This window comes from Stegastes partitus, unplaced genomic scaffold, assembly GCF_000690725.1.
Source record: "Stegastes partitus isolate 25-593 unplaced genomic scaffold, Stegastes_partitus-1.0.2 Scaffold758, whole genome shotgun sequence".
Lineage (NCBI taxonomy): Eukaryota > Metazoa > Chordata > Actinopteri > Pomacentridae > Stegastes > Stegastes partitus.
The window spans coordinates 285,013-295,853 of NW_007578489.1; the positions used below are offsets into that span (position 1 = coordinate 285,013).

The 10,841-nt window shown below is 40.6% G+C and overlaps 1 protein-coding gene across 1 annotated transcript; it reads left to right on the forward strand.

Annotated features, from left to right (window-relative positions):
* Window positions 1-935: 935 nt before the first annotated feature.
* Window positions 936-9,298, forward strand: hopx (HOP homeobox). The gene is made up of 2 exons (XM_008291727.1): window positions 936-1,260; window positions 9,012-9,298. The coding sequence occupies exons 1-2, from the start codon at window positions 1,111-1,113 to the stop codon at window positions 9,087-9,089; spliced, it is 228 nt and encodes a 75-aa protein (XP_008289949.1). The 5' UTR covers window positions 936-1,110; the 3' UTR covers window positions 9,090-9,298.
* The last annotated feature ends 1,543 nt before the right edge of the window (window positions 9,299-10,841 follow it).

A 10,841-nucleotide genomic window follows, 5' to 3' on the forward strand; every position in this document is an offset into this window, starting at 1 on the left:
GCAGTCATCAACTATATAAAATTTACCATAAAGGTCAACACAACAAACTATTGTTCTATTGCCTGCATGTTACATGAAGTAACTCCTGTTATAAATACTGGAGTGGAGTACATATGTACACTCCTCCAAATGCCAAGTCAAAGCTAATATAAAATAATGCAGTTAAACAACAAATTACAGGACTGTATAGCGCACGTTTTGAACCATGTTGTATGAATTTTTGCCAAGAAAGTGTATCCATTTTACCACTGACCTCTCAACCTGAAGTCATATAAACAACGCACCATGGCAGGTACATTTTACTTGTCATTTTCTGCCGTTAAAGTAAGAAATGGTTAAGTTATAGGTTTAGGGTCAGGGGGTCATTCGTTGCAGCTCCATGGCGTGCAACAGAAGCTAAATGCAAAAACTATGTTGTGATAACACGCAAAGTGACTTCCTGGTTGTCATGATCGCAGGCTGTTGATTTAAATGCTGGTTACTGCTTAACAGCCTACTTTGGAATCTATTAAACATCCTCATTAGCTTTTGTTGTTATTGTTTCAAAATATACTAACGTTAAGTATTTGGGAACTTCTGATTTTGCCGCCCCCTAGTGGCACCAATCATCTCCAAATCAGAATTTACATAATAGATTATTTAAAGTCTTTTCTGTGACTTAATGCCTTGATATTAATGGCATTGCGTCACTTTTTATCATCATCTCATCACAGACCAAAATAGCTGAGTCACCGCTCATAAATCGAACCTTTTTATTGCCCTGATAATCCCTCTAATGCCCCCATCACATTCCTGACAGCGGTGCTGGATGTGACTCTGCGGTGGGGATGTTTGCGTTCCTCCTCCTCCTCCTCCAGTTGTGTTCGGGGGAGGGCTCGGCCGGTGGGACTGGCCTCATGACGCGCCTCTGTTGACAGTCGTAAAGCCTCCACCACACACACACACACCCACACACACTCTCACACTCTCCCGCCGAGCTGTCACCGCACCGCGCTGCTCCGTCTCCGCGTACTTTACGCACCGCGTCGCCTTCTGCGTCCAGCTGTGCGCACATCTGAGCTCCGACCAGCGCCGAGGCTGAACTCTTTAAGGAGGAACACAGAGAGGAATATGGCTTCTGAAACGACGCAGATTATGAACCTGTCGGAGGAACAGGTCAAACTGCTGGAGGAGAATTTTACCAAAGTCACCAGAAATCCGGACGAGACGACGCTCATGTTGATCGCAGCGGAGTGCGGACTGTCAGAGGAGGAAACAACAGTGAGTAATGTTTCAGTCCTCCTCTCGCTGCCTGTGTGTGATCAGGACTTTGTAACACTAAGTTTACCTGCTGTTTACCCTGTAGCAGGTGTCAAGGCTGAAATAGGTTTAAAAATTAGAATGTAGAGTTTGTTTTAATGTGTCTAAATATAAAACTAACCTTCCTCTTCATGTAGATCCTGTGGTACAGAGACTGATAATGACAAGAAGATGACTGTGATTTATCCTTTAATTCTACATCTCTTTTCATGTATACAGCAGTACTAGTTTTCAAGCCTCTTGTTTGCAGACTTTGCACTTTAACACACTTAGAAAAACATGCTGCCGAATGTTTTATAGAGACTGGAAGATGTAAGAAGCAGGGCTAAGGACAACACATCAAAACTGCAACAGAGCAAAATGAAATCAGAGGAGCTACAAATGTGTGTTAAAAGTCAAATTTGTACCAACATACTCAGTCTAGCCTGTTCATAAAAACATCTGTCCCTGTGTTAAATTGTTCTCATCTTGTATTTTCATCTTCTGCCAGGTCGGTTCCATAGCATGACTTATGGACCACTGAATAGTTTCATTAAGCAACACAAGCTTTTCAGAATAAGCCTTTAATAAACTGAGTTATACTCAGTTTGAACAGACATGACAGACATGACCGTCACTCAGCAAATGAGACTTTATGGTACCACAGCTTCATGGGAACACGTTTTACATGTCGTTGAGTGTTTGTCAGTGTAGCTGTCAGAGGTTCAGTCAGGTGACTTCTGAGGGAACACGCTGCTCAAAGGAGCAAAGACTTTAAATCTGTATCAGCTCCATTAACAGTGAATAGAGCGGGCTTGTGCCAGGGTTAACCTGTCCAGTACTTCTGTTAAAACGTCACAATGGAATGAAATAGTCCTCATTTGAGTGTAAACCGACACTGAGCACGGAGGCGACGTCTCGCTGATGGTCAGTGAAGCAGCTTCAGGTTGTTTTTCCTGATGAAGTCGTGCCAGAGTCCAGTTTCCTGCTGCTTTTTCAGGTTCAGGTGCAACTATTGTTGATTCTCATAAACATAGTGATCCATCAGTGCAGGCTAACGGAGAGGAGCTGTCTGTCACACAGCGAGGGCGTGACCGTGGTGTTTGTTTTTTAAGAAATTCTTTGTCGATGCAGTCGAGGATGTGGTCGCCGCTCATGTATGTGTTGCAATAATGTACATTAGGATGTGGTCTTACATGCGTTTAATATACAGGGAGAAAAAAACAAGTCAGCTGACAATAAATAATTTAATACTCTTTTGATAAACAAATCATTTGGCTTACTCAATTTAAATGATTTCCAAATGTAGCGTTTATTGTCATCATGTGATCGTAAACTACATGTCTTCTGATGATTTTACAATTTTCTTTTTACATTTTAGTGACCAAACAAACTGATTAGACGTTAACTGAGATAGTAACCACCACAGAAAATGAAAAGTAATTTACAGTTTCGATTGAAAACCGTGCTAAAAGTCAGCCTTTTTGCTTTCTTAACTGAGCTTTTTTTTTCTCAACCACATCCTCATCAGTGGAATGAGTTCACTCCCCAAACTTGAAAGTATGTTTTCTAAAAGCATGCAAGCATTAAAAGAAAACAGCAGCCATGTCTGTTTAACATCAGTTTTATGTTATTTTTCCTTGTAGGATGTGGGAAGCCCCACGTTAGACCTCATTAGGGCTGTAGCGAGCAGCTATTTTCCTCAATAAATGTCCATCAGAGTTTCCTAGAGCTCCAAGCAGTGTCTCCAAAACCCCCAAATACTTTAAATACTATATTGTTAAGACAAGGAAAAACACTGCATATTACCATTTGAGAACCTTAAACAAGAAAATATTTGAATTCTGTCCTTAAAAGTGAACACGACATAAGTAAATGAGCAGATGATCTAATAGCCACAGCCAGCCAGCCATCGGTAAACACAGTAACTGAATAGCTCAAGCTTATTGTTTTAGTCATAAATTTAAATAGAAAGCCAGACTTTTATTTATAGAAAACGTCACTTTATTACTTTGCTATTTAGTCTCCATCACCCGTCTCTCCCACACGTGAACACTCCCACCACCTCTTTATCTGAGGAATGTCTTTGGCCTACTGTACAGCCTGTGATCTGTCACATCTGCAGCCAGATGTGAAGCCTCAGAGCACCGATACCGACGCAAAGTGCACTCGAGTTATGCAGGCACGTCCAGTAGCATTCCTCTCACTGACAGATCCCAGCGAACACGCTCCGAGGCTTCCAGCTGCCATCCATACCGGTGGACGTCTGAGCTTCAGAGCGAGTTTTCTGCTCGGTGTTTGGCAGACAAACGCGGCGGCTGTTTGCTTAGCTGTGCTCAGGAGGAGGAAAAGCCCTGCATGCAAATTCTGTCATTTGGGTTGACGCGGCGTCGGCTTTGTTTCACAGGCAAATGTTTTGCTGGTGTTTGTGTTGGTGAGTGGAGGGAGCTGGAAACACGCAGCTGTCACGTGCAAACATGTCACCAGTGAACACATCAGATACGGACGGCTCGCTGTGTTTCTGCTTCAACCACACGAACCAGTTCCACCAGATATCACTGAGCTGCAGTGACACAAGCACGGAAACATCTCACGCGGATTTCAGGCAGGTGTGCAAACAGGTATTTAAACAGAGAATCACAGGAAGAGTTCTCGTTCTAGAAGTGCAGCTTTAGCATGTTTTACAACTGTGTTTTCCAGAACTAACAGCCAAAAACAGCAATCAAGTGTCTGAAGGAAATATGTAAAATGTCTAAAGCGTGCTTTGCGTTCTTTTAGACACAGCTGCACTGATTTAAGAAGTCATATGCGTGGTAGATGGATGTTTCTGTAAGTCCTTTAAATGGATGCATTAAGTGAGCTGATAACACTGAGCTTTGTGATATTCCGACTAAAAAGAACCACAAAGCCTTTTCCCCCACACACCTCCAGAGATATCTATAAAACTGTTGACAGCACACCTCCAAGTGCCAACGAGGTCACGTTTTCCTTTCTCCCTTATGATTTTTTAACCTTCTGAACCCCAAAAGGCAAATTATCTTTGAACAATTTACAAAAATGACTGAAAAAACATAAAGAATCATCAGAAAATCAATGTATTCTGCGCATTTCTGTCTCTCTTTCTTTCTTTTATTTTTTTAAATAGTCAAAAACTAAAACTTTCCCCAAGAAACTGGAAAAAAAAAATCCTGTGACTTTTCAGCTGAACTACAGGCTGTGTTTACACAGAGCAGAAAGGAGAAGACAGGTATGGAAACAAATCACGTGATGTAGTAAAATATCTGGAGCATGTGGAGCTGCCACTTTCCCAGTATTTATAACATCTGTAGGCACTTGAAAAAATGCTGAACATGTTGATTATCGATATAGTTTTTTGTGTAAAACAAATAATCAATATTTTTTTGTAAAACTTTCCCAACGGTCTCAGAGCAGAGCAGTGTGTACCTGCAAATATTCATATGACATCTGAAAATATATAAACTGATGATCTAAGGGGCTGCAAGGTAGCTCTGTGGTTAGCACTGTTGCCTCGCAGCAAGAAGGTTGCTGGTTCGCATCCCGGTGAGGACACCCGGGATCTTTTCGCGTGGAGTCTCCATGTTCTCCTCGTGCAGCGTGGGTTCTCTCCGGGTTCTCCGGCTTCCTCCCACACAGTCCAAAAACATGTTGAGGTTAATTGGTGATTCTAAATGGTCCGTAGGTGTGAATGTGAGTGTGCTTGGTTGTCTGTCTCTAAGTGTAGCCCTGTGATAGACTGGTGACCTGTCCAGGGTGTCTCCTGCCTTCACCCTGAGTCAGCTGGGATAGACTCCAGCACCCCACGACCCTAGTGAGGATTAAGCGGTGGATAGATAATGGATGGATGGAACACTGACAAGTACTGTTTTTAGATGATCTGCCAGGTTGGATGTTGAACCTCCATATGCAAACTGCACTTTGCAACGCTAACACTTTTTGGCCACCGGTTTAAACAAAATGCAAGTGTAAAAGCAGCAACCATGCTAACACAAGTGTTTTAGTTTTGCAGCCTAGAGAACGCAGTAATGTCAGTATTGCACTTTCATTTGTATTGTAAAGGTAACTAAACAATCAAGATATCCTGACTGTAAGTCCCAGGTATAAATCTATCTTTAAATAATCTCCCTGACAAGCACAGTTCTTCGTTTGTAGACTTCCAGGGAATAAAATTCCTCCTGAAGGAATGAAAGCTTGCAAATTGGAAGGATTATTGGTAGATGTGACCATTCATGTAAAATGTCTGTAAAATGATCCCCTTTTGTAAAAGATGGAGGACAAATTCCAGTCCTAAGTCTGCCTGAAAGTGTTTTTTAAAGATCACAGGAGGCTAACCAGCTGAGGCTTTGACAGTCAGAGTTAGCCAAACCAAGTGGGTTATCTTCGGTCTGGTAGTCGTGTGATTTATGGCCTGGGTTTTGTTCTGGCAACAGATCTTCATGCATCCATCAGGACCTGGTGGAAAAAGGGAATTTTATACAAGAAAATATTGAACTTTGAAAGATTTGCTAACCGCTACAAACTATTATGACTGCCAAGCTTCATCTTTAGCCAGTCATGTCCTCACTGAGGTTCATAATCCAGCCGATTCTGAGTTTCCATTCGCTGTATGCAACGGTGGGAGAAGCCGGGCTTGACCTGACAGGGAAGCCCAGTCCAGGCGGGGTGAGGTAAAGGTCTGGCTTCTCATCAAAAGACCTGACAAAATCTCCAGCTGATAGGTTTTTTTTTTCTGGTTTTCTTTTTGGTCCTGCCGCCCATCCTGTCAAGTGTTTTGTATTCGTTAACAAAGAACTCATTGGAGAAGGTTTGGCTGAAGGAAACCACCCCGGCTACCACTCCTCGTTTCACATTAACAACATTTACAACGTGCTCCGGCCTCTGTGGCGGCATGTTTGAGCTCCTTCCACAGACCATTTTATTTGCTTTGTTGCGTCAGAGTCAAGTTTGAAAAGCCTCCTTATGCAATGAATGTAGTGCTAGTCAACAGGAAAAAATAACAAAAACACCATTGTATAGGTCAGCAGGATTATAAATCAGTCCATTATTGTTTAGAAATGGCAGGCATGAACTGCTTTTATAAGGGATTCAAAGGCCTTTTGTACCTGTAAAAAGGACAGTGCCAACAAAAAAAACCCTTCCATTCAAAACCATGAAGAGAAAATTGCAATTCTACAGATGGGATGTTTCGTTGAGAACAGCCAAGTTCAGCGAGTAGTTCTTGAATTGATCTAGTCTGTGCATTTTTACAGAGCAAACACAGACAGCTCCAAATGGAAATCTCATGTGTTTTCATTACAAAATGTTGAAAGCGACCCTCCTGCCAGGCGCACGGCTCAAACATTCGGCCTCAGTCTTGTGTCAGAGGGCTGAATCCCTCCCTTTCCCCTTGGCGTTATCGAGGTTACGTCAGTGCTGTTGTGAGTCCCTTGACAACATGAACCGCAAAACAGCAATGCGACCGGTCACGGGTGTGCGTAGAGGCAGTCCACACAGTCATCATCTGCTCGGAGTTTTAGTGGAGCAGTTGTTGGCTGAACGGTCGGAGTGTAAAAAGCTTGTGCAGGGAAACCGGTCCCGGAGACACAGGCCCAGTCACTGCCTGCATTCTCCTAAAATTAGATGGAAACATTCGTTTTCTGTGGTTTTCCTGATAAAACTCAGCCTCAGGGTCACTGCTGTGGCTCTGTGAGTCAGCAGCCATATTTACATGCAGCAGAAAATGTGACTACAGTGTGACTGTGAAGGTCGTGAGAGTCACACAGGGACGGTTTTCATTTAATCAGCTAATCATGTTTACATTATAGTTTATATTTCTGTATTGATGATCTGCACTCTAGACACAGCAGTGACTCAGTTAATTCCATGTTCAGTAGATTTTTGAAATGCCAAAAACATAACTTTAAGACGTCCTGCTACATGGTCTCGTCCCATATCACACTTTTAATGACACGTTTCTGTTAAAGATCCAGCAAATAGGCAGCGCTAATGTGCCAACTGTATGTACAACAATGCTCTCATATAACAGTATTAAGCTAGTAAACGTATTAAATTTTGAACTAAAATATTGCTACCATGCTAATGTTAGCCTGCTAAAATGCCATTAAATGCTATGTAGCATACATTTAATGGATGTTATGAAAGATGTTATGAAGCTCATGTGATCAAGCTAAAATTTTAAATGCTCAATATCAACATATCTTATATTCTAAAGCTATTCATATGCTAACTTTAGCTGTTACATGCTAATTGTCAGAAAATGTTAAATGTAACAGCTGTTAACATGTGGTAAACACGGTGACGTTAGCATGCTACAGTACGGCTCTATGGCTGGTTAGTTCGGTGTGCAGAAATTGTATATTGTAAATGCCATCAAATGTTAAATTTACCTGATGGTAAATGTGAACATATTGCAGGCTGAATGCTTAATATCAGTTTATGTCAAAATATGCTACCATGAGCATGTTAAATGGTGACATATGTTCTGATTTTATAGCTTCTAACATGCTATCTGTAGTGCTCTAAAATGTCACATGCTGACTGCTAGTATTTGTCAAATTTAACAGATGTTAACCTGAAAGTTAGCATTATATTATAATAAATAATAAATGGAACATGTCAGCTTATGGTAAATTTAATAAATGTTATCAAACATGTTATTCAGTAATATTAGCATGCTAATATAATAAAAGCAAAATAGCAACATATGGTAAAGTCTACAACTGTTTACATGCTAATGTGAACTGTTACTGGCCGTGTGTTAAATTAAATAGATGTTTACTTGGATGACATTAGCGTGGTAAAATGTAAAATGCTAAATGTCAGTGCGTGTTAAATTGTACAGCTGTAAACACGCTAACTTTTGTTTGCTAAAATACAAAGCATTAAAGGCTTAATTCCACCGCATGTTAAACTTAACAGATGTTAACATACTCATAAGCATGCCAAATGTTAAATGCTAAATGTTTGCCAACATATCTATCTATCTATCTCGCTTTATAATGCACAGTTAATAACAAAATTAAGTATATTTTGGTAAGAAACCCAAGAAATCTTTGTTCAGAATATAATATTTTGTAATTAATATTGTGTTAATGCCCTTAAAAATCAGAAAATGTTGTTTTGAGGGTTGTTTGCATGATTAAATATACTATTTCTTTTGCCAGACAGTAGCTCTTTTTTCTGTTTTGTTCGTTTGCTAAGCTGAGACAGCCAACTCATACTACAAAATGTACAGTTGTGAGAACAGTGACTGTCAATGTGGAAAATAACTAAAGATATTTCATGTTAAACCAATGTGAATTCACGGCCTTTCAGTCATCAACTTTAAGTCCCACATATGAACAATATAGTTGTTTAGCTCACGTGTCTTGCTTGAATACTCACAATAACACACACAAACAGAGCTATTAGGTTTCCCATTTGAGAATCAGATGCTTCTGTTGCACTCCAGTTGGAAATCCTTAAATCATTGTCTTCATGTAAACATAGCCAGTGGCCTGAGGATGAAACTGCATTTGTATTTAATTCTTGACAATATAAGAAGTCCGCCTGCGTAACTTCTCAGGAATATTCATGTCGTGGCCGTATTCTGTCAGAGGAACCCGTTGCGTCAGCGCTCTCGTGTTTCAGGCTCTGCAGCAGCACATCTGTGAACAGAACCTCCTGCCACCTGTTTTAACCCCTCGCCTGTTTCTGTTGGTCTTTTTTCCCTGCAGAAATGGTTCAAGCTACGTAACGCACAGTGGAGGAAGAAGGAGGGTCTTCCGGCTGAAGGGGGATCGGTGTGGGACTAAAATTTCCTGACCACCTTCTGGATGACTCCTTGCTGACCTTATTCTTCCTGGATGAACTGATCCTTATACTTCCCTCTCCACCTGTCCCCTTTTTGTATCTTACGAAGTTATTTTATCTTGCAGAATGTGAAACTGTGTGTGTGTGCTGTTGCCTGTATAATCGCCATGTTTACAGAAATAAACATATTGTTATTGTAAGTTAAAATGACTTTGAGGCTCCTGTACATCTGCATTCAGAAAATAAAAGCTGCTACCTGGAGCCAAAAATGGATCTTTGCAGAGAAGACCCATTTTTAGCTGCACAAACCCCAAAGGTGCCTCAAAAGAACCACTAAAAAGGGTGCTCCAAAGAACTCCAGCAACAAAAGGTTCTTTAAGGAACCATTTTCAAGGCAGCTCTTTCTGGACCCGTCTGGTTCTGTTACGATGATGGGACCTGACAATCGTTAAACGCATTTTTAGGAATTTGCAGCATTTCTGGGTTCCTTCTAGTAGAATACATTTAATATTTTGGGTTCTGGACTGTTGGTCTGATAGAACAAATGTTACAAGACTCCAGGTTGGAGTGAATGAAAGCATTTCTCACCAGAGTCATTCTGTGTGAACTCAGCCAAGGTGGTTGCTTCATCAACTCAGAATCTGCTGAAACTTTGTAGGAATGATCTTTTGCATCTGAAACTGACATCTGGCCTTTTTTTTTTTAAAGCTGAAATTTCAACAGTTTCACAATTTTTCAAATTTGAATAAATCTCTCTTGAGTTAGAAAGTGAACAAGATGCCACCTTCAGATGTCCATATCTCTTGAAGTCCTGGAATCTCACATTTTCAGGAGATGTTCAGAAGTTTCTGGCGAATGGAGAGAATGCTGAAAATTCTGGCAATCAAGACTTACTACAAGACCTCCCAGGATTTGTTCAAAAATCGCAAATGAAGTGTCAACTTTGATTGGCCATAACTCCCATTTCTACCAACATATGAAAGCTTTCTCAGCATTAGTAATGTCATTCAGATATGATTCTCACAATAAAACTAATCAAATAGATCCTCAATTTGGGAGGTCTTAAGCAAAAAGTATATCTTGGTTGCCAGAATTGTCTGCATTCTCTCCATTCACCAGAAACGTCTAAACATCTCCAAAAAATATTAAGAATCTGGGACATATACTTTAAAAGATCTGAAAGTGGCATCTTGTTCAATTTCCAACTCGCGAATGATTGTTGCGCATTTCTACTGCGTGAAAACTTATGAAAATGTTGTAATTTCAGCTAAAAAAAAAAAAGGCAGGTGTCAGTTTCAGATGCCAAAGATCATTCTTACATCTTCTTAAGTGGATCCAAAATAGGATGAAGACTGTCCAGAGTGACTTGAAACCTGCCTAGAATTGTCCAAAACGACCTGATGTGGTGAAGTTGGACCAGACAAGGTTCTGGTTTTAGATGTTTAGACTAAATGTTGACGTGGATCATTGGTAGGAACCAGAACCTGGAGTCCCCAGGTTCTACAGTGAAACCTTAAAGTGTCTTCGCAGGTTTTTTGAGGGTGAAACTGGTCTGAAAACGTGACAAACAAATACGACTCCAAACTGGTTTCAAGTCATAATCGTGTTTTAAGAAAAAAAAAAAAAACGTCTGCTGCAGCTTTCAGGTGTAAAACATGAAATAATGAATCAACTATAACAATAACTGAGCTCCCCTAATCTCACTGAGTTGACACAGACTATTATCTGATGTTTTATCAGCTAAATAATCAATT

Bases quoted from the DNA above. Each gene is read 5' to 3' on its own strand.
- hopx (XM_008291727.1), top strand. From the start codon at position 1,111: ATGGCTTCTGAAACGACGCAGATTATGAACCTGTCGGAGGAACAGGTC. The intron at 1,261-9,011 runs GTGAGTAATGTT...TTTTCCCTGCAG, and splicing joins TGTCAGAGGAGGAAACAACA to AAATGGTTCAAGCTACGTAA.